The following is a 27,834-nucleotide window of genomic DNA, read 5'->3' as shown; positions in this document are numbered from 1 at the left end:
CATGTAAAAATAGCAAAAGTCATTGTCCTTTTATTGCTGAGTAATTAACCTGTGAAGGGCCCAAACCGGCGACCCCTAAAAGCCTTAATTAACCCGTGCATTAGTTTGGTCCATTGTACTCAGGGTCACATTAGCTGCACTAAAACACCAAAGAGCTCACATATTTCTCATTCAGCTATAATAACTATTACCTGCCTGTATTATGTCTTTGGAGAAATGTTTTTCAGTAACGGCAAGAGGATAATGAATTATGCATTAATGTAAATTAGAGTCCTTTGTTGACATTATGTGCTGTTTTTTTTTTTTTCTACATCGTCGTTTTTGCCGTTTGTCAGACCATTTTATTCCGAGTGAATTATAAACTAGTAAAAACATTTAAGGTTAGCAACAGTATGAAACTGCGTCACGCATAGGAGCAGGTTAAGTCGAGTTCAGACAAAATGATTTTCGAGTAATCTTCGGGAGATTACTACACACGCTGCAAGACGTTTCATCAGATTTGCTGTCTTATGAATCTGGCTTGATCTATATCAAGCATTTAATTTTTATTAGAGATAAATGTCTCTCGTCATTAGCATTACATTTCAAGTAGCTTCCAATCGGATTTCCTGACCTGATTATTAAAGAGCTGACAGTTTTTCTCCATGGATTTTCTCTCGAGCGCGTTAAGATGTTGCATACTGAAAAGTTTTCTGACTCGAAATACGCAATACTATCCTTCCTATGCTCTCTGTTATATTTGTGTTACTCACTTTTGCAGCCCTCCCCCTCCCTTACATCTTCTGTGCGCTAATAGTAACATTTTAACATTTTCAAGAACATCCTGTACAAAGAACATCACAATCAGGATTTGTGTAACCTTTGTTGGAAAAATGTGCAGAGACAATTTGTTAATCCTTAGTTTGACTGAACAATTGCCAAGGATACATCATTACATTTTGTTTATCTGAGCCATGTAAGTGAAATAAGGCTAGATTTTCTTTTGAGACTGTGGGATAGTATGGCAAGAATGACGTATATGTTTGATGACTATCATCTGTAGGCATGTTCAATAAATTACAAAATAGTAAGTATTAATCATACTTTTCATTTAGCCCACGTTTCCATTGGTCTGATGTAATATTCTACTCTTAAATGTATATTTTTTTCATGAACCGTAAGCGGGAAATGATCTTCACAGATACAGCGGCTTGGAAACATCACTCTGTGGGGAGTTAATTTGTATAATGTTTTTTTTTTTATTATTATTATTTAGTGAGCTGAGTTACTGGAATGAATTAACTTTTAAATAATATTCTAATTTATTGAATTTATTGTATGTTGCTCTGATAGCAAAGCTACACACTTTGATGATCGGAGCGTTGTGCCTTGGGGCACGCCAATCGATTAACAATTAGCATTTTTCACACTTTAAAAATGCACAAACATTAGTGGTCTAGTAACAATTTATATCTATCTTAAAGATAATAGGAAGCATTTCATCGCCATTTACTGGGCTTGAAGCTGCTTAGATATTCATCAAGATAAGATTTTGAGAGAAAAAAAAAGTGCTGCAGCTTTCGCTTCAGTTTCTGTTGAGCTTCCAATCTGAAAACCACAATGCGTATTGAGCGAGTTTTTCAATGAGAAACTTTTAAGCGTGTGTTTGAAATCCACTCTCAAAAGTGTTTTTCTGTGCATACAAATCTTAAAACCAATTTTTTTATTTTTCTTTGCCACCTAAGCATTGTTTTAAGCTGCCTGAAACGCCATGTTTGCAGTGTAAGGTTTCATCTCATCTACATGTATATTTGCATAATTTCTTACCACTGGCAAGTTTGGTTTACCACAAACACGCAGCTGACATCTAAAAGCAAGAGCTACAAAGAGAGCAGAGAAAGATGCTACAGTAAAATCAAGCAATTCAGTGTATTCTAAAAAGATGTGCGAAATGTTATAAAAAGCACCTTCGGGAGCATAATAGGGGCGCTTGAGTGCTTCGCTTTGATGTTGACGAGTTTTAATCATCGGTTTGGCTGATTGTTTATTTACCACCTTTTCACTTAACATGGTACGAACGGTGTTCATCTCGCTAGAATTAAATTCTTTTTTTTTTTTTTTTCTTGTCGAGTCAGCTCGGTGTTTGAGCTCATTTCTTCACAATATCAGCACGCATCTCTGATGAAAACAGGACTCAGGAGGTGTGAGATTGTAAATGCGCCCAACGTGAGGAAAAACAAGAGACTGCGATGCATTTCTGCGGCTCAGTTGTGTGTCATCTCCTGAGCGCAACACCATCTTGGCCCACTTCTGCCTGACCGACTACACTCGGCGGCTCATCTGGGCCATTCCCTCTTGTCTGTTTTGCTTAATTTGCTCCATCCAACTCCTCTTCCCTGTCTGGGGGCCCGGTGTTCATGTATCTTTGTGATAGAGAGAAGGGAATAACTCGGATGTACAAAGAAGCAGAACGTCCCAGGTGAAATAGAAAGAGGGTTACAGACAGCACCTTTGGTAAATCAGACGAGACCACCCAGCACGGATTCCCACACACAGTTCTTACCCCAGCGCATGCACCCGTTCACATCTAGGTCACAGAGGGGAAGAGGGGTCTTTACTCCACATTACAGCAGCTCTGCTTTCATAGACTGACGGGTCTCTGAGGCTTGTCACATGGTTTCCCCAACTTGTCCACAGTTAAAATATTCTTGCAGATGATGCAATAAAAGCAAAGAGGTTGTCAGATTTTCCACCTTTGTCTATCTCAGTACCTCGCTGTTAGTAAGAACATTGCAACAAGTGAATATCCAACGGATTCAGTTTAGGCCAAGTTTACCTTTAAAACGAATGAAAAAGGAAACTCTTTGATTCATGTTTTACCTTTTTTGAAGTAGGGAAAGGAAAAATGAACCATTCCCCTCTTGTGTTTTGTTTGCTTGTATTTAGCATGTTGTTTATAAAAAGTTAGCAACATCCAATCTCAGCATCGCAAATCCATTTCCACTTTGAAACACAGAGGTGGATTGCTGATGTTTTGGGGATGTGCCTACAAAGGCACAGAGAATTTAGAAACTATCCAACAAGAAGACATCCCAACTGAAGGCTTTTGCCTAGAAGAATGGACTGAACTAAATTACTTCCATGTGGCTCTGAACTTCCAACTCCTGTCTGTTACATTGGACTTAGAAATGTCTGCAGCTTTAAGGAAATAAGGGTAAGGCGTGGTCCATATGTGCCTGGATATGTGAAACTTTTAGTCACACTAAAGTTCAGTTTTACATCACTAAAAACATTTTTTTAATGAGAATTACGATCAAAGTGAAGATTTGATAAAAACCTGTTATTTATGTTTGGATGTGTTCACGGTCCCGTGTGTGGCTGTCTGTGACAAATAACGCGGTGCTGATGTCACGTGCGACCATTGTTGCTGACTTGGAGGAAGAGTGGATGCTCTAAGAGAAGTGTGGATTTTTGTGCATCCACATATCTGCCTCTCGCATCTCTGTAGATTGTATTTCTTTAAAATGAGCTTGCGTGGCATTGCCTCAAACATTATGTCACAAAAAGAGAACAGAACAATAGCTTCTTAGTGAAAACACTTTTCTGACATCTTTGAAATGGAGAGGTGTGTTCACTGATGAAACTTCCCACAGTCGCACAGAGGAAGCTGATATAAAATAATCATAACTAGAGCTTGGATGCTCATAAAACTCATTTAAGGTGTATGAACTGTATTCCCTTCACATGGAGACTGTTTTAGTAATGCTAACGGCTGTAATCGCTAATCTCCACTTTTGCTCCTAACATTAATAAAAAACGAGCGCTTAGAGCAGAAAGTTAGAAGACCCTTTTTTTTTATTATTATAGTTCACAAAGAGAAATCGGATGAAATAGTTGGAAATACTGATCAGTGTGGCTCTTTAAGCTGGAGATAGGGGTACCAGACTCCCGTGACCCTGCACAGAGTAAGCAGGTTGGATGTATATGTGCATTTAACATGCTTACACCCCGTAAAAGTACATCATTAGAGTCAAAGCTACTGCATGTAGGGTCAACAGGCTTCTCACACAACAGTGGTATCAAAAATGTCAGAGATGGATCTATCACCATCCCTCATGGGTGAGTGTGCGTGCACGCACCGCTTCCGTCTTTCCCCACTCCTCCTGTGGTCAAAACCCATCGCTCCGGGCTGCGGTTGGCTCATTATGCCTTTATCTGCCCCAGGCCGTGGCTCATTGACTGGGCAGAGACTGTGACAGAGCCCCTTCACGGGGTCACCCGGCCTGCAGAAGGCCACTCAGCCAAGATGTCGGTAGCCTGTGTGTCAAGAAAAACAAACTGACAGACAGCAGGAGTGATGGATTTGACACTTGTCAGGATTCGTGATAGGATAATCCACTCCATGTTGTCGTGTCTTTTATATGGCGTACAGATCAGAGGGATCAATTCAATGTTTGCCTCACTGCAAAGCAAACGGAGCAATACTTTGTAGGTATAGCTCGACAAACAACGTAAATCACGTTTAATGAGATTTGTGTCTGTCATTTTGAGATCGACTCACAGTCTTAGCTCGATGATTTTCATATCTCAGCGCGGGAGGAGTTAATCCATCAGAAACGGGTGCTCGTGTGTAGCCGAACTGTATTCCCAAGGCCTTTACCGCTCATCCATCGCCTGAAGAGGACGGCCAGCTTATTTTCTCTGCATATTAAAAATTGCCTGGAGAGGTGGCAGGCTAGGTCCCCAGAGGATGTGCAGGGAAAAAAAGATGAGTGGGGAGACAAAGACTGGAGGGGAGATCAGAGGTGGGCTTTTCTTTCCCCTTTCTCTTTTTAAATAAATGATTAACTAAATACGTCCCTCACTCCTGTCCGGTTTTAAAGACGGACCGACTTTGATCTCAGGGGCTCTTTGAAAGGATCCGAGGAATCGGAAGAGAATGGGAAATGCGTTGTCGCTCTGCCTGCAAAGAGAAGCATCCCAGGTTACTGCTTCCAAAAGACTGGAAGCAGTTTGAAAATCTGTGTGGATTGCTAGAGCAAAGCTTTTGGATTCAAAATGTGTATATGTAAAGTGAGCTGGTTGATGGTCTTACTGTAGATATGCCTGGGGATAGATTAGTTTCCCTGTTTCCCCCCGAGGTCAGCGGAAAGCATATGTCTCAAACCACTTAAAAGTAAACCGTGTATCCCTTTTCTCATTGTAGTTGAGCGGAATATTGCCGGGTGAAAATCCCACATCTTACTGGCTCTTGTATACTTGGAAGCCCGTGTAAGCACTGTGATGCCAACTGAGGTGAGACGATATGTTCTGGCTTTCTGGTGTGCACAGTTCCAGTGTTTCATCTTTTCTTAGCCAGTCGGTTGTCTTTGTGTCACTTAACCCGCAAGAACCCAGACCCAGTACTACTTTCAGAAACATTATTGGAATTGTATCTCGTATGATCAAATGGATCATATGTAACAGATATCTAAAGGTGTTTTTTAAATGGCGCCACCCACTGGCACAGATCTGAAGTGTCAGTGGGTGGCACTTCAAATCTGAAGTGTTTCTTTTAAGTAGTTTTCAGCAAAAAAAGCTTCGTTACTGCGGTTGAATTCAAACGTTTTATTTTGGAGTTGTTTTGATCTAATGTAGTAATTGAACTCACCTTGCATCATCTCCTGTTGATGGACTTCTCTCAACACAGTTTGGGAACATGATTGCATGTCTGCTGTCATAACAGCTCCCATGGTATTTGGGATTTAATGCTACAGGCAGGTTTAGACTTTTACCAATTTTTTTTCTTTGTAAAACTATAATGTTTATGTTCGGCAGGATGTCTCTCAGATTATTAATCTGAAAAATACTGAAGTTGAAGTCCTGCTGTTTAGAAATATTTCCTGTCACCCACCACCAGGCAAGGTGGGTGAAGTGTCTTGCCCAAGGACACGACGACAGAGGCGATAATCAAACCAGTAACTCGACTATTGTGGGACAAACTCTTACCAACGTCGCCACCATCGGGTTAACAGTGCCACATGATGCTCCATGAATCTCATACTGCCCCATGGCTAATTATAGCCATTCATCTTGATCGACATTGCAATACGTTAAAACCTGGTTTTGAACAAGGATTGACTTTTATTACATCATCCAGAGATATTTAGTATTCAACCAGCATATATATATATATTTTTTTTTTCTGCAAACCCCCCCTCGCCTTGCATCAGTGACACTGTCTGTCCTTGTTGTTGTCATTAGCCAGGAGACTTGGGTATTTCACCAAAGTCACCCGATACTTTTAATTTTGCAGCCTGACAAGCTTTTATCTCTGAGTCTGTTCTTCGGCACCTCTGTTCCCATGAGATCCCCGCTTTCATTAAAAAGTTGCTTGGTGAGTCTCTCGGCTTCGGTGCCTCATAAAACAAACAGCCATGATGAAAATAACAAAATGAAAAAAAAACAAAAAAAACCACACAGCCCAATGCTGCTCCTCTTATTTTATTACTGCATGCATACAGACACAAATGCACAACAAAATACTGTTTGTTGAGGTTGTAATGAGTCCCAGTAGCAGTGTTTTTTTTTTTTTTTCTCCCACTAATTTGACATGCTTCAATTGGGCTGGGTCCCTCACTCTCCGCAGGCCTCAAATCCTCCACGCTGAGCCTAATGAATCTTCTCAATGTACACAAACAAAAGGACAAACAAAGCAGGCAGGAAGCACTCACTTCACTTGAGCTTGTAATTGTCCTAAAGATGTCAATCAATCACTGCGTCTCACTTTTCATGCAGACTATAGTTAATAGTCACCCATGAGAGCAAATTTGTCTTAAGACTGCTGCGTTACGCCCGATGCATCGAGTTGTGTTTACAAGTCCTCTTTCATTTTGTGGCAGAGAAGAGCTCAAACATTCCCCGCTGCACTTCCCCGCTCAGGAAGGTGACACGAGGAACAATGAGTCGGGGCCCCGCCAGTCTCCGAGGGCTCTCCTCGCTCAGGTTTCGGCAGTAATTGAATCGGGGCTTTTGCTGCTCGCAGAAGACAGCGTGAGCAAATTGTCTCGGATAGTTTATAGGGTAATAAACTCCCTCCACGCCAACACCTGCCAGCTGCGCTTAGCTTTGACCAAAACCGGTCTATTTAGTGCATCCTGCTGTGCACCTGCAGCCCACCCGTAACATTTCTATCAGAGCTCTATCGCACCAATCAGCTTTTCCAATAAACAGCGTCTTTGTTGGTCGACTGGAGGCTGCTGAATGTTATGATCGAGGTAATTAAAATCTCGACTCAATTCGGCATGCATGGCTGACCTTGTCGGCAGGTTAGGGCGCTGTATCTGAAGTCAGTTAGGATCATAATCTGTTATCCCACCTCCTCCTTTCCTTTGCTCAACAGTTTCCATCCATTCGTCGGTCAGTCTGTCCATCTGTCCACCTGTCTTTGATTTAATCCATCCGTCCATCTGTCTGTCCGTTCATTATTTTATCCATCCATCCATCCATCCATCCATCCATCCATCCATCCATCCATCCATCCATCCATCCATCCATCCATCCATCCATCCATCCATCCATCCATCCATCCATCCATCCATCCATCATCTTAATGCTGTGTAATTTTTCTTCTCCTGACTGTAGCGCACATCTTCATCCAAACGGTCTCTGAGTGTCTGTTAAAAGGAACAGCTGAGTGGGCGAGGAGTAGGAGGACAAATGGATGCAGCGCCGATGCTTTCTAAGTTCTGCAAAGCGTCTTTTCATGCATTAAATTTTGCCTCCGCTCGCGCCAGGTTCAAACTTGTCTGTCTGCAAATGTTTAAGAAATGGGCTTAATAATGCTAATTAATTCCCTGACAAAACTGCACCTTTAAAACGTGATTATCAGTTTTTCCAACTCCTGCGTTCGGTGCTATTAAGCAAGCCGTGCATTAACGGGCGTCAGCAGCTTTCGGAGCTGCAGTCTCATTACATTTACAGGGAAGGGATGAAGTGCAACAAAAACCCGAGAAAAAAAAAATTAATTGGAAGCATGTGATAGTTAGGACAGGAGCCTGGGCAAGGGCAGAATAAATCAGAGGTCTGGCTGACAGCTTTATGGTGCTGTGGAGAGAGAAGTGGTCGACTTTAATGGGTGGAGATAGAAATGTTGGGTTACTTTATTTTTCCCCCCTCTTCCTCGCTGCAACAAACACCCCCCTGGCCCCCCTTCCTCCCTCGCTCCTCTTCCCTCTCATCAGCTTAGCCCCTCACCCCTGAACTGTGTAGCAAAGCTTGATATATAGAGTTAATTCAGTCCGTCCTGGGCAATAATTCATGCATTCAGAGTCTTGCAGACACAGCACGGGGTAGAATTGTTAATTTGCGCTGCTGAGATTGCACCCTCGGCCCCCTCTCCTCTTCAACACACACCTCTGTCACCTAATCTACACACTGATCCCCACCCTCTTGTCTCCTCCCTGCTCCATTATGCCGTCCTCTCAGACTTGAGCCAAATCTAAACCCATTATTTCCCCTTATCATCGAGCCGGACCCTCATCTCCTGACCCTCGGCCCGCGGTCACGTCCTGATCTCACCCCACCATCTCCAAGTTCACAAAGGTCATTCCCACATGGGACTTTCGCTCCCCGCACCCCCATCCCTCTTCTGTTCCTGCTTTTATAATTAGGGAATAAATCCTGGATAGGAATCAAGCGGTGAAGTGGTTTCTGCAGGGTGACGGGGACCCTGATCTCCAGGCTTAATCCGAAGAGACCCCTGTGTGTGTGGGGTTTGTGAGTCAGTGTGTGTGTGTTTCCATTTTGTCACTTGTTATGAGGGCAGATGGATAGGAGCACGCCTGGACCTCAGAGGAAAACGATTCATTCAGATTGAACTGAATTGTTGGGCGTTAATTAATCCATATTTGCTTTATTGATAGATTTGCCGTTTATTTTTCTCTTATTTGAAGTAGGGATTGTGCCCTGCTCCAGAGTCAGCACTCAATGAGACGTCCACCCACGCAGTCCAGAAAATTATGGTGTTGCCGATCTGGATAATTAAAAAAGAAAAAAAAAGTTGTATTTGTCTTCATGTTGTAAATCTATGCATCCATTCGTCTTTCCGTCCGTCCGTGCATCTAATTTCTGGTTTTATCTTTAAGTTCAAATAATTGTATCTGTGCAAAACACTGTCCTATGCACTCTGAACTTTTCTGCTTATATTAACAAGAAAACACCTAAAAAGTTGGTATAAGATTTCTCGAAATTACACTGTGCCAAAAGTGTGAAATTTATGCGAGGAGCCACCTTTATAAGCTGAAAACGTTTGTCATGCTAGCTTCATACGACATCGACAGTTTACAAAATGACCAACGCATTTATATTTCTAGCACAAATAAAACCATGAAACAAACCAAACTGTAGTAAGAAACGACATAATGTCAGTGATAGTAAGCAGAAAGCTCCAATTAACCTCAATCTGTTACAAAAAAAACAAAAAACGTCTCTTTTCCACATTTTAGCTTACGATTTAAAGACATGGTTAACACTTTGGAAACGCTTTCGTAAATTCCTGCAGGTTTTAACAGTGCCAACATTAGTCTTGTGCACTGTTTCACAAGCCTTGGCTCAGACCAGCACAGCCAAAGATAAACAGTGAGAAGCATTTTCCCCCAGGCCCCAAATGCAACTCCGTATAAAGTTGAAGCCGTCACCTCCACTCTTAACATGGAAACTCTCTCAAGCAGGAGTTAACGGAGAACAAAAAAGAAACTTCTCTACGTGGTCTGGCAGAACTGCACAGCACATTGTTTTCATTTATTTTATTTCAGTTGGCAGCGAAGAGGTGAGTTCAGTTTTCTTTTTTTTTTGTTTCAGCAGTGGGAGGGAAAGAAGGGAGAGAGAAAAAAAAAAAACGAAAAGAGAAAGGAGGTCACATTTTGTTGGCGGTGCTGCAGGAGCGTGAGGGCTTTTGTGTCAGGAGACGGGGAGAAACCTTAGCGCTGTGACAGGGGCTTTTCTCTTCCTAAAAAGGCGTGACGACCCCCGTGACCCGGAGAGTTGAAACGGAGGCCACCATTAAAATTCTCGTTCCTAATTGAGTTGGAGGCGATAAAAATCCCAGACAGAAACAGTCATGTTGTTTAAAAAAAAAAAAAAAAAAAAAAACGAACAAAGAAGAGAAATGGTTTGTACAATTTTGGAAAATCTACAAATTTGTGTGTGGCAAGTTTCTGCCCCTCAGCTGACCTAAAGCCTGAGGCGGTCAGTGGGTCTTTAATGTGAGTACAATCCCATGATTCATCCTTTTTCATGGCACTTCCTCCCCTGTTGTGTGGGACGATGTACCGCCAGCGCCAGAGACGAGATCTCATTGAGCTCTCTGCAGTTTGGCGCGCACAGGTCCTTACAGCCTATTCGCATGTTATCACTGACTTGATGGGCTTAAATTGCCTATCTAGTGGACCTCCTGATATTGCACAGCATTCACTGCAGTTTTTTTCGATAAAGCTTTTAACATTGTGCTGATAATAATGGATTCTTGCGCTCCTTTGATGTTTTGATTCTTGATAAAAATGAAGCGCTGATTGCTCTTGGAGAAAAGACATGAAACAGGAACAGATGGCAGCGTGCAGCAGAAAGACCGCTTCAATGTTATCCATGTTAGAGTCTAAACGACTGTTTGAGTTGTTGAAAAAATAGCTATTTATCATTCCGTTTGTGCCACTTATCTCCACTTTTCGGCGGCACAAATGAGGGCTTTTGCTGCTTTAATTTGCTTAGCAGCGGTACGCGAGTGTGGATTTCTAGTATTCAGCATTTAATAGTGGGACTTGTACATTGCCTTACAAAAGTCACACCTTCTAAGCTATTTCATAATTTATCATAAATCACAGCCTATGTGATTTTTGTATTTCTTTTTTTTTTTTTTTTTTGTGGTGGGAGGGTTTCACTAGACCAACAGAAGGTAGTGGTTAATTGTGAATTGGAAGCAAAGGGATACTTTTTTTTAACCAATAAAATGTAAAATTTGTGACATGTGCAAAGATGGCATGTATCTATCCTCTTTGCAAATTAGGTCACAATTTAGCTGCGTTCAATTTTATTTTATCGTATCAAAGTAGACATGAATGCACATGGCGAGATATTTTCCACTTCGGAACTTCGCTCCATTTTGTATTGGTTCATTGCATAAAATGTATTTGTAGCGGGCTGTAAGGCATTCGAATACTTTTGCTATGCAATGTGTGCCCAAGTATTATTTCTGTTAGCAAAAATACTAATAATCTATAAATAAGGAAAAAAAATGTATTTAGGTCCAAGACAGGTGCTCTGATTTTTTTTTTTCTTTTCTTTTTCAACTCTGCTTCGGAGAACTGCCGGACCAGCAGAAACTCAGCGACAACCCAGTGAGATTCGTTTCAAAAAAAAAAAAAAATTGTCACACTACAGCTGCATACTCAGTTATCCACCAAAAAAAACCTTGCTGAGAAGTAAGTCTCAGCCTAGATGCTAAACACCAGATTTCTCCCAAAGAGCCGTGCTCCGTCTTTGGAAAGATGGGACGCTTCGCTCTCTAATCAATTCAGTTAGGGCAGCATTATCTGGGGGTTGTGCCACCAGAGCTGCAGCGCACAATAACTCAATGCGGGCATCTGAGAGGTGTGTGAGTTTGATCCTGCGCCAGAGTGATGAATAGCTGTTTTTACTCTTTTGTTGCCTATCAGCACTTTTATTCCGCAGTTAATCCACCAGGCCATGCGTGCCTCCTCTGCTGCAATTTTTCACCTTGCAGTGTGAGATTGCGTGTGTGTGTGTGTGTGTGTGTGTGTGTGTGTGTGTGTTTGCACATCTTGCAGCCGATTGTTGGGCTCCTGCTATCTGTACCTTCCTGCCGGCATTGGAGCCTGATTTAGAGTGCGTGTGTGTGCGAGTGTGGATTGAAAGAATTGACATGTTGTGAAAAGTTAGTGAGGAGTGGGAGCCATATATAACATGTCAGCAGGCGCTGGTGAGGGGAAAGCCTTGTTACCGTTGTGTGTCAAGTGTTAAAAGGATTGTCATGTTGTTGCAGACAATGCAGCTTAGCCTCTTGATTTACTACACCAGAGGGGCTGAGGGGCTCTGCTTGCCCTGCCTCCTGCTGACGCCATGTTCCAGCTGTGACATGGTCCACAATTATTTGCATCCATGGTAAAGAGGAGTAAAAAGCGTCTTTTATGGTAGTTGCATAAATTCACACTGAAAATTTTACTGTTGTTTTTACACTATGCTGTGTGTGCCGCATTCACCTCAGCGGTTAATACTTTGTTCAACCAGTTTTTGCATACATGACAGCACTTCTACTCACTTTAACAAGGTGATGTATTGTTGCTCTGGAAACTTCTGCTAAACGTCAACTCACCTCACTGGTTTTCTGCAAGTTTTAGGTCTGGGATAATTTCCTAAAATTGAAGCAGTTCGGAATCTACCAACATTCCCAGTGTCTTTGGTAGAGAATCGGGCCCACAGCATCTCAGACCCTCCATGGTTTTCCCACTAAATTATTCTTTATTCCATCCACACTCAGCTGGAGAAGTTTGTTGAGGAACAGGTCCGTCTTAACGAGTCTTGCAAGTTTGCAGCAAGCTGCAAATGTTTGTGATGGTAGGACAGAAACTTTTTGTGAATTCCAGCCCAACAAGTTGTGGTCAATACAGTCACACTGTCGACCGCTCTCACGTTTGTTTCTTACTGAAAACACGTGTTCCTCGTCCTGCGTCTTGTGTTGTGTAGAAGACAGGTGAAGCAGATGGTTAATGGAGTCTAAGTGGGATGACATGAAATGCTGCACAGCTTTGCTAACCATGAACTCCCCACCTCCTCCTGCTTGTCAGGCCAGCTCCAATTAGGGAGTTAGGGGGTCCTTGTGGTCATATTTTAACACAAGCCAGAGCACTTCGAGGCCCCCCTCAGCCTCATACTTGCCACATGTCTTCTCGCTGTTGGGTCTAGCTGCCCTCCAGAGAGCTGTTCTACATACGGCGGACAAGGAGTACAGCTTCGCGCGGAAGCCTGCTGAGACCCCCGCACCATTTATCTCTCTGCTGCGAGGTTGGGCCAGTACTAATTGACTGTGTATGTGTGTTTGCATATGCATATATGTGTGTGTGTGTGTGTGTGTGTGTGCATGTTTCAGTCCTTGTCTCTTGGAGCTGTGCACATCAGTGAGATGATAGGATGATGTAAAGAGAGGAAGAGAGGCCAAGCTGATGTTGCAATCCCATCAGAAGGGGCTCAGATGAAAAGGCTTAACAAATGCATCCAGTAAAACTGCGCTGGGAGCTGAAATGCCACACAACCAATGCTGCTTTTAAAGGAAAACTCTTGTATAGTGGGTGGGGGGGGGGGTGGCACATCTTTACTGTAACAGACAGGATAACATGACATAAAGGAGGACAGAAATGCAAGTGAAATGAGGTATCGTGACACTCACGACGACGGACACAAAGAAAGTTAGTTTTTTTTGCTGCCTATAGGAAAAGTTTAGAAACTTATGGAGTTTAATTGAATTTTCCAGGTATGGATAAGAACGGAAGAATCATCCAACTCCTTAACTCTTTTCTGCTTTGTGAGCATCAGCTTAAATCGAAGTTTCAGAGCAGCAGGTGGCTTAGTAGAGATTATCAGGGCTCCTTCCTTTCTGCTTATCCATCCATCTGAATGTAAGGCATAACCCTTCATATCAAAATTTTTATTATATCAGTACAGTGGGCCCCCACCTATCTGCAGATTTTGATGTTTGACGTGACTCCTGATTAATTGTGGAAAACCTGCCCGGTTGCAGATTTTTTTTTTTTTTTCCGTAGAGCAAATCAAAAATATTTGACAGAAAATGCGACGTAGGAAGCTGAAATAACTTGATGAAATGCTACTTGATAAGTTATTGGCTGTACACCAAAGAGCAGAGGCAAGGAAAACTTTGGATTTTAGCTTGTGTGTTTTAATGTGTTTTAAGGTATATAGTGATAAAGGTCTCTAGCTATTCGCAGGAGGCCGATGTCCCCTGGGGTTCACAGTATTCAATATTCGTACATAAACTTCAAACGTTGATCAGAAATTAACTGACAACCTAGACGATTTGGGTCCTGAAAGGAAGTTCATTTGGTTATGAAGATTCCACTGGAATGTTGTGATATTCCCGTCCACTTGTCCACTGTTGACAGGACTAGTGATCATTATTTTACCTCCAAGATATACATTTGTTTAAAAACCTGTCTGTAGTTCTACTCCGCATTTGTTCCTCTCTGTGACCTTATTTTATGATGATGTAATTTCCTCTTATGCCAACGACTAACTTTCAGCTATCATTCCTTCTAGATCCGTTTGCCAGAATTTGCAACAAAAAAAAAGAAAAAGTTGAAGTGAAATGATCCATCAGTGATCCTCCTGGCTCTGTGAATTCCTGTCTTGTGTGGGGTGTTACGGCACGATGCTCGTGCCCCGTCTTCGTGTTCTCTCTCTACACCACCCTGTTCTGGACTTTATCAACACGTCGTTTGGCTTGGCCTCCTCCCAAAGAAAGCTCGAGTACAGCACGGAGTTGGCCGTCTCACTGTCCGCTGGGAGAAAGCTGAGTGATGTGCGCGTCTGTAGTCTGCATGTGTTTGGTGGGAGCATTCGGAGGGTAGAGGGGATTGTCGAAGCCACCTCTCTCTCCTTGGACCGGGAAGCTCTGAATCATGCCGGCTTTTCCTGGAAGAGACCCAGAGGGAACGGGGCAGAGCCGGCTGGACTCGAGCAGGCCGTCTTAGCCGGAGCCTGGCCTCTCGCTGACACCAAGCTGGTGATGAGAGCAGTTCTTATTTCACCCGCCTTCCCTCTGCTCACCAGGTTGGCACGCTGCAGGTGCTTTCCTGTAACTGGGAAGTGTTTCCAGTTTCAGCCTGGGGAAGAAACAGATAACCTCACCCTGCTGAACTTTAAGAAGCAAGGTTTTAATAGATTCAGTGCTTTGTGAATCTGTTTACACCCCTTTTAAATTTGTTTTACAATTTTACATGCTACAGTCTTAAACTTTAGTGGGTTTAATTTAGATTTTATGTGATAGACCAACACAATATTTTGGAAAATGTGAAGTGGAAAGAAGAAACACGGTCCTTACATTTTCCTACAAATAAAAATCTAATAAAAGTATGATGTAGAACTAAGCAAAAGATGTGTGTTTTTGGTGAACCTTGACCTTCATGTAGGAGGTGGATCTAACAGATTTTCTTCATTCATTGTCTTTAACTTTGTCCATTTTCCAATCAAGTCTGCCACATGTCTTCTCGCAGCTTCCCAGTCTCTGCTGGACCAGCGACCACTCCAAAGGCAGGAAGCAAACTAAAGTGCAGGGCATTCTGGGTAAATGCAACCAAAACAAACAACCAAGTCTATTGCTAGTGGAAGAAATGACTCATCCATGTCCTATATGGGTTTTTTTTAGAAATAAATGTGCATCATTAGTTTTTTGTTGTTTTTTTGTTTGTTTCTGATTTTGCAGACACAAGAGAAATTGTACCACCTCTAAAATCGTTTTTGTGTCATGAAGAAGGAAGTTGTGCTCATGTCTTCTTCAGAGACTTTCATGTAGTTTCCTGCAGCAGTTCTTGATGCAGCGCCACCACAGGCCAGAGGGTGAACAGTTTTCAAAGAGTTTGATTCGTTTGACACTGTGCAGTATGAAAGCAAACTGCACCGTCTGAAAATGTAACAGATGTTGAAATTTTGGTCCCTAATCAAACTGAGCCTACCGGACTATCGTGTATTTGTTTACAAAGTCTCACATCTGAGCTGCGGGACTCTGCAGCTCCTCCAGAGTCAACACGGTCCTCTTGGTTGCATCTTTGATAAATATCCGTCTTCTCCGTTTAGGTGTGCGGTCATGTCTGGGTTTGTTGCTTCGTCACGGTCTTTCCAATTAGTCTTTCCAATTATTAGATGCCGGATTGAACAGTGCTCTCTCTATGAGCTCTGTGAGTCACTGCGGCACAATCTGGGCTACTTTACACAAAATCTTCATCACTGACACCCCTAGTGCCACAGTTGTGCAGTTGCCGGGGCTAAATATAATCGTGTCGAACTGCCTACGCTGTCACGTGCCGCGTTCAGTTCAGGGAAATCACTCTCTTCTGTGCCCGAGGTGCTGAGGATCGAGGCACGAAAGCCGATATTAATAGTAGAGTCCGTTTGTTGCTACAGGGTGTCCGCACTTTCCTGTTTTCTCTGTCTTTGTTTTGGCCGAGCACTGACAGATTTACCACTGGAGGAACTCCTGCATCTGAAACGGAAAAATAGGCTCTATTGTTCAAATTGGTCTCTAGTGGAAAGAAAACAGACACTGTTCTGAAGAAAATAACAAGGGAGTAATCATGGTTTTCAACGCGAGTCCTGTAAACAGTGTTGTCATCGAGACATGTTTGTTATTTCTGTAGGAAATTGAGGGAATAGAGGTGTTTTCTCCTCTCAGTGAAGAGTCCCCCCTCACCCCGACCCCCCGAGGGTGAAAGTGTTGAGTCCCAGTGAAAAGTTCAGCTTTCTCTTTGAGGAGGTTCTCGTGTCTGAATCCCTAAAGAGGCTGGCTGAGCACCGGCGTTTGATTGGAATCAGCGGTAAGAGGGCTGGAGATTGCTCAGCGTATCCCTGCTTCACACTGTCAGATAACGTTAACAGTTGCCTCTTCTCACAATTTTCTTGTCAAGCTCCAGTGGGAAATTAAGTCAGGAGAAATAACTGCAGAAAGTGATCCAGCTCGATTTGTGAGCAAGTTTTGGCAGGAATCTGCAAAGAACTCGCATGCAGATATGTTATCTAAACTCGGAGAGGCTGTAGCACAGGCTGGGAGAGGAATTAAGTTGTATTCAGAACGCTATAAAAAGATGTAATCAAAGGTTGTTTTTTTTTTTTTAATGGAGTTACATTATTTTAGTTTAGCCAGTAAAATGAGAACCAGTCACTGTACATGGCTTTTAAAGTATTCACCCCAGTTAAACTTTTCATTCAAAAAAGCTGAAATTCAAACGTACCAAGACATGCGCTGTCCACCTATACTCACTGTCCGCTGGGCTTTAGACTAACTTTTCCCTCTGCATGTGCCGGAGAAAAAAAGTAAGGCACACCAGCTTTAAAAGTTAAATGCACCCAAATTTTTGAGCACACTGCATTAACATCGCAGTTTTACAGTTCACTTTAAAAAAAAACTCCAATTAGTGTAATATTGACATGTAAATGATTTATTAGCAATCTAGTAAAAGTAAAGTTCTGTATTTGAAGCAGAATTACTGAAGTAGTGCTTAAAATGCTTTTACGTGTTGAAACGTAAAAATCTCAAGAGAAATAAAAGAAAACCTAGAAGATGTTTTAAAGACAAAAAAAAATCGTATGATAATCTCAAACTAAGCATTCCATTAAGTTCAAGCCATTTTTTCTTATGAGAGATTATTTCAGCTTAGTGAAGAGAAATGTTTCTTCTGCGGCACTGAGCTATGTTATCCTCTCAACCTCTACTCATGATGTGTTTGCTGTCATATATATTGTTTTTCTTCCACGCCACATAAAATACCAAATGTGAGGCGTTGAGGCTGTGTTGTATGTACTCTAAAACCTCCCATCAATGTAATTTATCTACAAAAGGTTCATCTCAGAAGATTTGTCCACATTCAGTCAATCTTACAGTTTTTATTTTTTTATTTCTTTATTTTTTTTTTAAGATTGAACTAAAATCTCTAGGGTTTCCCTGTGGTTTTGGCGTTCTTTTGTTTGTCCCTCGAGAGTCGATTGCATGTAAAAGATGATTTGATGCAGCAGAATAAAATGAAGAGCAGCCATACCGAAGTAGGTTTTTCATCATTTTAATCTTTAAAGATTTACACAGTGATTCAGCTTATGATGTTGTATTGAAAGAAACCGCAGCAGTTGTTAAAAGCTTTCCGTTCCGACCACTAAATAAATATTGACGTGAACATGGCTGGAATCTGTAAATGTTCTAATTTTCTGAAAATTTGAAAACGACTGTCCCCTGTGGCTTTTCTTGTGGTTCGGGTGCTAGGGCTTCTCATATTTTAGGTTTATGTCTAAAAGTCTTATCAGTGCAGTAAAGCTTTGTTTTCAATGTCTTTCTGGATGTGATACTTCTCTCCCCTGAGAATAGGAGAAAAGTCCCGGCGAGAAGTATCGCTTGTCATGTTTTGATACGTATTGGAAACACATTGATTTTCTGGATTTATCCGTCACTCAAATGTTTCCTTGTGAAAATCTCCAATAAAGGATTCCCTACAGTATCGGGGGGAATAACTGACAAGTGTGGAAATGTGTAGCTGTTAGATGTAGAAATGTCAAACGTATTCTCTGTGAAGCCTCAGAACAAGAGATTCCCTTTCAGCTCTGAGCTCCAGGGCTTCACTGGTTGTTCTCCGCGTCCTTGGAAAGCCAAGTCTTACCGGAGCAAACCCCAAGGCTTAATGTCAGCAAATTAATTATGGATTCACCCAATTAGTTCACAAACTACACTGTGTGTTTGAGGGGAAAATGATTACTCTCCAAGATGATGTCTCTTCTCAGTCCTTGCCCCAGTGAGCATTGCTCCTCTCTTAGAGGAACTGTGTGTGTGTGTGTGTGTGTGGGGGGGGGGGGGGGTTCGTCTGCATGTGTGAAACGACACGCAGCAGGCAGGTAGCATGACCTTTTTAATTATTCAGCCTCCCAAACCTGTCCACAGCATACACTTTGGCTTTTATCACCAACACATCTCTGTTTTTGAAACAAAAGAGGATATTTCCGCCGTTCTGATCTTAATCTAGATCGACATGGACCGAACCACACGATAACTACGGAAGCCTGCTTGATGCAAAACATTCCCGTTCTGTCTGATAATGGGGTGGATTAGGAAAAATTCCCTGCTGTACAGAGAAAACCTTTATTTTTTCTTGTGTTTTTCTTTGCACAAAACCATTTTTTTAATTTCATTTCCCACAAAGTAAATTATTTGTTGATAAATTTATCAGGATGATGGATTGCTACAGCAATAGTCTCATTAAATTTAATTGCGTTACAAGAAAATGGTATCCAGGATTACTTAAATTCAAAATTTATTTTTTTTCCTAAATTAGCAAGGTCAAGTCTTTTGAGGTGTGAGCCTATCTTGGTAGTTTAGGAATGCTTTTGGTTTTTTGCTTTCAGTTTCAATTAACCTGAAATTCTCCCCTAATGTCTGTAACAACCCAATTTAGCCCCAAAATGCAAGGAAATAAAACCATAGATGTGATTACGTCAGGTGACTAAAACTGATAGGGAAAAAGCTGTTTCTAAAACTTGCATATAGCATTTGTGTATAGGTTCATTATGCGTCCTATATGACTAAACCTGTTGCGTGTGATGCTCAGTTGTGATTTTGGCCCATTCTCTGGGACAAAGTGTGTTCAGATTCAGGGTCTCTGTCTGCTTTAAGCAGAGGAGTTTAAGTATCTAATGCCTCGGTTCCACTTAGCGATACACCATGAGTTAGAACTCAAGGAAGAAGACTAGATGTTTGGCTTGAAAGTAAACGCTTCTTTCGACTCTGAAGATGCTAAATGATTAATGTCGGTCCCATTTCTTTACATTGCGAAATTCTGATGGTTCTGTTTTCTCTGTCGGGCTGCGTTCAGCACCTCCAGCAGCCTCTGTGCATTTGCCAATATTGGGAAGAGTTTGTCTACCGTGAACGGCTTCACTGCGAAGCATGATTATGCTTCACAGACTCAATCGTAACAAATATGGATTTCCACATTTAGTGTCTTGCCATCCTGTGGACAAACGTTTCTCTTTCAGGGAGCCAGGGGCCACGCGGGCCGAGAGCTTTATCGATCATCTGACTCCTAATGCCTCTTAAATATTAGGATTCATGTGTATGACCTTTGTGTTTGGATTTAGCGTGCAACTTCGAATACCCTTCGAAACGTGTGTGGCTGCACCATAGGCTTCTGCTGTTCTTCTTTCACACTTTGACTAGATTTACTTGAAGTGTGAATTGTTGAACGCTGATGGGATGAGATGATTGAGTCTCAGGACCATTCTGCTCACTGCTTGCAAAAAAGTAAATGGAGTACAGAAGAGAGGAAGTCCATGAGAAGTGGGCCTCTGTGCACATGAGCACTTTTTCCACCTTCCACCCACTTCCACTCGTTTTCATGTCTCACACATACGCACGCCCATGTATCTGGAAGACAGCCCGGTGATTGATGACTCTCTGCTGTGAGAGACCTCAGAGGCAGCAGCTCTGCAGAAAGATGGACAGTTGAAAAGCAGGGAGGAGGGACTGAAAGACGGCTGAAATGAATCAAATAGCGCGGTGAGGTCGAGCTGCAGCCGTTAACATGCCGAGGCCACCGTCTTGCATTGTTTGGCGGACTTGAAAGTAACCTAATAAACCAGCTTCCTCTTGACAAAATCACTCTTTTTTTCTCTTTTTTTATTAGTTCCTTTGTGATTATTTTTCAAGAAAATGCAGTTATTAAAAAAAACAAAAAAAAAACTATTCATGCTCTGTGTAGTTTATCAAATTTTCTCACATTCCAAACAAAAAACATTAATATATTTTGGGAAAAAAACACAATAAAGTGATTAAAAATGTGATGTGTATTCCACACATTTCACTCTGACATATTATCAAATAGTCATCGAATTTGATAGTATGTTACTGATCCAAACTCATCTAAAATAATAAAAGCTGAATACATCTCTCTGTGTCTAATCTATGTTGGCTCTATAATGCACAAGTGTAACTTGCATAGAATTACTGAAATAAACTAGCTTTTCAATGATATCCTCCTTTATGGAGATACATTTCTAGAAATCAATACATACCATGCCATTCCCTCTGAGTTGATTTTAAGTACCCTCTATTGGGCTGAATGTGCAATTGCATGTCACGCTATGGGACAGCCTTATTTTGTCAGGCTCAAGTCTTGCCCACCTCCTTCACATTGAATTAACTCAACATATGTCACATGAATGAGCTTTTAGTAAAAACTACAATGTTGTTTTTTTTTTTTTTTTTAAATGTACTTGAGATGTTGCTGCAAGCGATGAAAAACATGGTGAGTCAGATGATGCTGCAGATGTGTTTGCCAAATCGGGGAAATTTGGAGCGCTTAGAGCATCAAAGTTTTGTCGCTTTCTAGAGCAAACAAAGCACTTTGTCACCACCGTGTGTGAGAATGTACGTGTGTGATTAAGGGATTTTTCAGCATCTGCTGCCTGGAGCTCCTTCTGAGCAAGAGGCAGAGCGACTTTGTTGTCGAGGTCTCTTTAGTGCCTTCCAAGTCAGCATTTTGCTGTGCTTTTACGACAATAATATGATTTTTTTTTTTTTTTTTTTTTTTACACACTGCTTGTCTGTGTTTACCCAAGCCTCCTTGTGTTTGTAGGTGTATGTGCCGAGGCGGAATGCCCCGGGGAACAGCGCTGACTGTGCACTAGGAGTCTGAACCTTGTCAGTGTTTGTGGCTGAGGAGGAGAAGGTGAAGGAGGAGGAGGAGACGGAGGAGAGGTGCCCCCCCCACCCCCCCCAGGACGCCGTGCCGAGCAGCGTTTGACGCCATGTCCCTGACTGACAAACATAAAGTGAAGAGACAGCGACTGGACCGGATCTGCGAAGGTAAAGAGACCTTCTCATTATCGCTCCCTCACGCTTTTCGGGATTATTTTAGGGAGATGTTTTGTTTTAAGAATTGCTTTTGTGCATTAAAACATTTTTTTTAATCAAAAATGTTACTTCTTGATTGTTTTTATTGGGTTTCTTTCAGTAGAAGGCGTTTGCCAGTTAGTTATCAAAGTGGACCGTGGTTTTTAAAAAAAGTCAAATCTGTAGGAATTTTCCATCAAATCCTACCTTTGGTTTATGGACATAAATGACTGGAGTGACCGAAGTTCTCTTTGGCTGTAAGAGTATTGAAGCAGCACTTGCTGCATACTACCAATCAGCTGGCTGAAAGAAGGCTCTTATGTTTAACACTCACTTGTAAGAAACACAAACTTAATCATTTGAACGTGGCATGTTATCGTGTGGAAACTAAAAATAATACCGCATTCACAGCATCTTGCTGTGAGAATGATTCTGCCACCCAACATGTGTTTTTTCTTTTTTCTTGACGTAAAGCTAGGAAGCTGATTAACCAGGTAAAAATGCTCAATAGGTTATTTTACAAAGAGTAGAATGACAAAAAAAAAATATTTGTCATAATATGCACTTGAAAAGTATTAAAAACATTAAAAAGGTGTTGATTCTTTATGTTTGCTTAAAACGTCTCAAAATAACATATTTGCATTCAACACAGTTCCTTAACACCCACTTTGTAAGGCTGAAAAAGCTCACTGTACATCTTTAGCTGCCACATGTATGTTGCTAAAGTACTTTCAGGGACTGCACAGATTGATTTTTCTATTATTTATGTTGTTGGTGGCAAATTTTCTCTATGTAGTTATGACCTATTTCTTTGCTACTCTCTGGAGGTCACCAGATTTTGTAGACCTCTGCTGATTAAGTTGGTAAGGCTTTAAGATTTGTCAATGCAAAGTTATTGCTGTCATATTTTAATATCATTATCAAACTGTTATTCAGTAAGTCAATAAACATTTTCTTTAGTCTTTAAACTGGTAGCTAACGATGGGAACATTAATATTTATAAAATAAAATCCATTCAAATGTTTTGCCAAATTGCATCATTTAATTTTTCCCCCAAAAGCAGAGGGTACAAGTCTTGTTCATTCTGAAAAAAATGAAAAAAGAAATTAAAAGAAAAACTGGGTAGCGATCGTTATTCTTTTTCCATGCAAACAATGTGAAATTTGCAGGTATTTAATTAGACTTCTCCTTCCATTCCTCCTGTGTTCACTGAGCTGCTGGCAAAATCAGAAGCAGTAAGCCTGTTTTACTCGCTTTGGAGAAATTCTCCTCCTTTTTTCCTTTCGCTTTGCTCCTCACACGTACGTTTCCTCTTTGTAACCTCATGGTTGTGTTTTAACTTGCAAATGTGCAAATGAATATATATGGTGACGATTCAGGGGAGTTTTTCTTTAGAGGGCTCTAGGAATATTCAGCTTTTAGAAGTTTAACTTCACAGTTGACAAAACTTTCCTAAGAGTTTTTTTTTTCTTTTTTTGATTACATTTCTCAGATATTTTAACTAACTGAGCTTTGCTTGATTAGAAACTATAAAATATGTTCCTCTTAGATGTTTTAAGTAGATCCACCCAGCAATCCATACATCCACCCACCCATCATTTTATAATTGTTTCTAACTTTTCAACAAGGCTATCCAAACATCATTTTCACTGACTGCATAACAAATCCTCATTTTGCTTCAGCTATCCTCGGTCTTATTGCCACATTTTTTATCATCTATTAGTGAGGAATATTTAATTATTTCAATCATTTCCTCCTGGCGCACAGCACAAGTCTGCTGTGCTGCAGAAATCAGTGTGTGATTGTTGACCTCTGCAGCTATCTCCAGAGATGAGAGTGAGATCTCTGCCTCACTCTGACCCTCTCAGTTTGACCTGTGGGCTGTTTGCGTAGGAGTGTCTCTTATGCGACTTATTGTTTTGGAGAAGCTCTCGACATTTGAACTGAGGTTCGACGACTGCAGGGGCTGAAATACTTTCATTTCTGATATGACTGTTAACTGCACCAATTTTTTTTATTTAGGCTTTAGGTTGCGGATTGGAGAGCAGTGGGGGACGTAGACGTGGAATAGGAGTGCAGCCCCTGTTGCAAAGTCAGTCCAGGCGGCAGAGATTCTACGTGCCCTCCTCTGGGTGAAGTGTAAAGCTTGGCGAATGTACATTTTCAAACCCACTTGTTTGCCTCCACCTTGCGCGTGTTTGCGTGTGCGTGCCAGTCAGACTGAGTCCTGAGGTAAAATCATCTCCACTCTGCCGTCTGGGTCCCCGAGAGGCTTGTTAAGCTGCTGGGCCCTCCCGGAGCCGGTGTGGGGAGGAGGCAGACATGACTGCGGTGCTGGAAAATGAAGCTTGATGCACCATTACCCCCAGTGCCAGCATATTTGTTTTGGTACATGATGCAAGCACCTCAGCATTGTGCACTTGAAATGAAGGGCATGAGCCACACTTCCTCTAAAGGCTCATAAACTGGTCCTTGAAACATTATGATTCCCCTACAAACACTGCAGAATAATATGCAGCTGTCACACTCAGTGCTGGTTCGTATTTTATCGGGAGTCTATGTGATGTAGACCAACACAAACCGCTGTATAATTGCAAAGAGGAAGGAAATGATACTTGGCTGTCGGATTTCGCTCGTATAAATCAATATACTATCCCATTCACTCTGACACTCCTAAATAAAATCCAGTGCTATGTAGTAGGCTGGAAGAACGAAGGCAGCAGGTCAGCGACTTGATGCAACCTGCTGCTTCCTTTGATAGAGGACGTTTTAAACTCATTTGGATCATGAACTGAACTTCATAGTTATCAATCACTGATTGATAACTATGATCAGTTGGAATGTAAGATTGAATTGAAGCAACTTAAAATGAACCGAATTTAATTTAACTGAATAGACATCGAGATGATGCCTGTCCACGAGTGAAAAGAAAGTCATGAGTTTTTTTTTTTTTCCTGCAAGCCCTGGAGGGGACAGAGAAACGGATTGAAGGGTTATTTTACCAAAATGCAAATCAAGTTTTCTTCCATACATATATGGAAGAATATATATCTTCCATATATATTTATGTGTTTGAATGGTCCAGTCAAAGTTTCTGTAGCCTACAGTTCACAACCAATTTTCACAGACACTCTCCACACTAATTTTTATGTTCCAAATGAGAAGTATTTATATGCGACTTAATCACACTTATCACGGGTTAATAATATGATTAATTTCATGTCATATTTGTATAAACAACGTCATATTCAGGTAAAAAAAAAAAAAAAAGAGTCCACTCCACATCAGATGTCAGCATTATGAGGCAGTTATAAAAGCTTTAATATTTCATAGCGCAGCTGTTTACATTTAATCGGGGGAATCCTTCTTGATTAGATGGGCTGTTAAAGTCCAGCTGCTGAATTTGTATGTATTAAACACCTGAGACAGTTTAGTCATTCCTGTGGGAACGACAGTTTGTCTGCTCTGAGCTCAGAGAGACCTCAGCAGCTGTTGGTGCTCTGCCGTTGCAGTCAAAAGTTTGTGATCGGACTGTGAATATGACTCTCAATTCGAAACTGCAATCCATATCCTCTAAATTAGAGCGCACAACTATTAGGTATGAGGAAGCTTATCAGGAAGAAGCTCAAGCAGCTTGTAAAAGTTGGGCTTAGTTATGCTTTTTTTTTTTATTAGCTTCCTTCATCTTGTTATTATCTTGTGACAGCACTCTCCTCCCATTGCCGAATAACTAGAAAATTGATCCAAAGGCATCCATTACTATTTCTGTAAACGTCGCGGCGCTGTTTGACGTCTACGGTCTCCTGCGCACGTGGGTTGCTTTTGGGTCGTAAACCGTTCCCACAGAAATCTGATTGCGGTCGCATTTAATTAAATGAACGACAACGGGAAAAAAAATAATAATAATAATTGATCATCGAGACGTGGTGTGTGAAAGTAGCTTTAGGAAACATTTTAGAGCTGCTACCATAAAGCTGAAAGCTAATGCAAATATGAGACACAGTAGGTGGGGCAAAACATTAGAAGTACGAGTTAAACTTCCTTTTTGTCCTGTTTTTAATGCACTAATTTTATGAGTACGATAACAGGATATAGTGAGTTTGCGTGACATTTGTTTAAATTAGAAAAAGTTTGGTGTGTGAGACAATTATGTTGGGGTTGGTGTAACTATATGCATCCATATCATTTTTCTTACATAATGACTCCCTAGCTGGCCTTTATGCCAAGGAACGGACTGTGCCTCTTAAGCAGTTTTAACAATTATAGTTGCAGTTGAAAGTGTATTATTTTTTCATTTAGATTTTTTTTTTTCAGCATTGTGGATTTTTTTTTTTCCCAAGAAAACTTTTTTTTTTCTTCTGCAGAACAATAGATTTGTCCAGTCATCATTTTTCCATTGCGTCGCTGTATCTGTGAAGGAATGGGACGGCTTAATTTCCAAGAGGAAAAAAAAACAAAAACAAGGAGAGACGTTACGACGGCTTGCACACTTTTCCTCCGGACCGGGTCTGAAATGTAAAGCCCCTCGCTATGATGCCGGAATACGCAAACACAAGTACACACAGCTCTCCAGATGGTCGTCATAAAGGATCAGAGAATCTGTCCTCCAGCCACCTTGGTGAGGGTGTAAAAACAAATAAACAGCTTGTGGTTTGTTCATGAGCCAGTGACCAGGCAGAGTTGTCCCACTGATTGCATGTTGCGGCGTGATAAGGCTGCCATGGTGATTGTCTCAGAGCATTGGGGGGGGGGGGGAGGGGGGCGGCGGACACAAATAAAGGGAGCTTCTTCCTTTGCTTTCCCTTGCAGGTAAAATCCTCACAAGACAAGGGAGTCACTCATCGTAATCCAAGTTCTCGGTTTAAACAGGCCCATGGCTGGCAAACATCTACAGAGGAGATAAAGCCGTATAATTCTTGCCGTCTTCTTTCCGTGTTTTTCCACAGGAAAAAAAAAACAAAACACACACACAAAAAAAACGATCCGCCTTTTTCTTTGGATCATTTGCTTCCCCCCCCAAAAAAAAAAAAAATCAAAAATAAAACTCAGCTCTCATTTTATGCAAAGAGAGGGTTTTTATTTATTTGAATTATACCGTCGTCCAAATTGTTCATTTAAGGCCGCGGGATCGCAAATGAAGTATCTACGGATGCCCGGTGGGTAGATGACAAGGCTGATTAAGCCAAGTCCTTGATATGTATTTAACATAATCTGGCCTGTCTGCAAATAAGGAAGCGCAGAGCTGGTTGGGAATGCTTTTTATCAAAAGATGCTAGTTGGCTCAATCAAAGCCGCTGCTGGGAACCATGAGCGTTATGAGGAACAGAGAGCAGATATCTGTCTCTCTCTCTCTCTCTCTCTCTCTCTCTCTCAGGGGGAAGGAGATTCATTTCTGTCGTCTGAAGAGATGAGGAGTGATCTGCCACGGCCCCTGTTCCTTTCAGCCTCAGGTCCTTTCATGTTCCCATCTTAATTTGAGCTGATCCAATGTTTATCATTCTGCAACGACAGGGCCGAGCGGCTGAGAGCGAGGCAGGGACAGTTCTGCTCCTAAACCAATTTTTCGATTTTATTCTCTTTGCTGAGATTGTTGTTTTGCTCGTAGACTGCAATATTCCCCTCCCTCTGGGTTAGATTGGAGCCGCACTAATCTTGTCAGATAATGTTTTAATCAACGTCTGCATTTTACTCGGAGTGTGCAACATGATGGCACTTTATGCTGGTATAATTAGGAATATAATTTATCCGTATCAGATTCTGAACGATTCTGAACGAGAGAGGAGTTATTGCGCAAAATAATTTTACGTTTCAGAGCTCCGACATTAATATTGAACATCTTGAAGCCAATCAAGGCTCTGCTGGGAGAAATCAGCTTATTCTGTTTTATATTATGTCATTATTGCTACATGGATTTGGAAAATGAATATAATGTCGTTTTAGGATTTATCTCAGTTACTTGATTGACATCTTCAGTCTGTACCTGTGCTGCAGGCAGGTGCTCTCGCTGAAGAAGCCTTTAGATCTTGTTTATTGAGACATTTTCTGGTTTCCTTAAGTAAAAGTTTTATGTTATGAAACAAAAGAAACTTCTTTTTAAAGGCCACAAGATGGGTCTCTCAGGTTGCTTAAGGAAGGAGAAGCTGTTAGTTCCCGGCTCAACCAAAAATGAAAACCCTGAAAGTTTGAACAGTTTATTAATTCATTATTAG

At 41.5% G+C, this 27,834-nt stretch overlaps 1 protein-coding gene across 2 annotated transcripts in view; it reads left to right on the top strand.

Annotated features, from left to right (window-relative positions):
• LOC106921709 (C-terminal-binding protein 2) overlaps positions 1-27,834 on the top strand; it is a 110,680-nt gene that overhangs the window by 21,614 nt on the left and 61,232 nt on the right. For both annotated transcript variants that reach the window (XM_014993560.2, XM_088016618.1), the window contains exon 2: positions 21,369-21,598. In XM_014993560.2, coding sequence (XP_014849046.2) covers positions 21,541-21,598 — 58 coding nt within the window. In that variant the 5' untranslated portion in view covers positions 21,369-21,540. The remainder of the gene's footprint in view (positions 1-21,368; positions 21,599-27,834) is intronic.

Source organism: Poecilia mexicana, unplaced genomic scaffold (assembly GCF_051168715.1).
Source record: "Poecilia mexicana isolate PSO_F unplaced genomic scaffold, ASM5116871v1 scaffold_19, whole genome shotgun sequence".
In the NCBI taxonomy this organism is placed as follows: Eukaryota; Metazoa; Chordata; class Actinopteri; order Cyprinodontiformes; family Poeciliidae; genus Poecilia; species Poecilia mexicana.
This window is presented reverse-complemented; position numbering and strand designations above follow the sequence as displayed.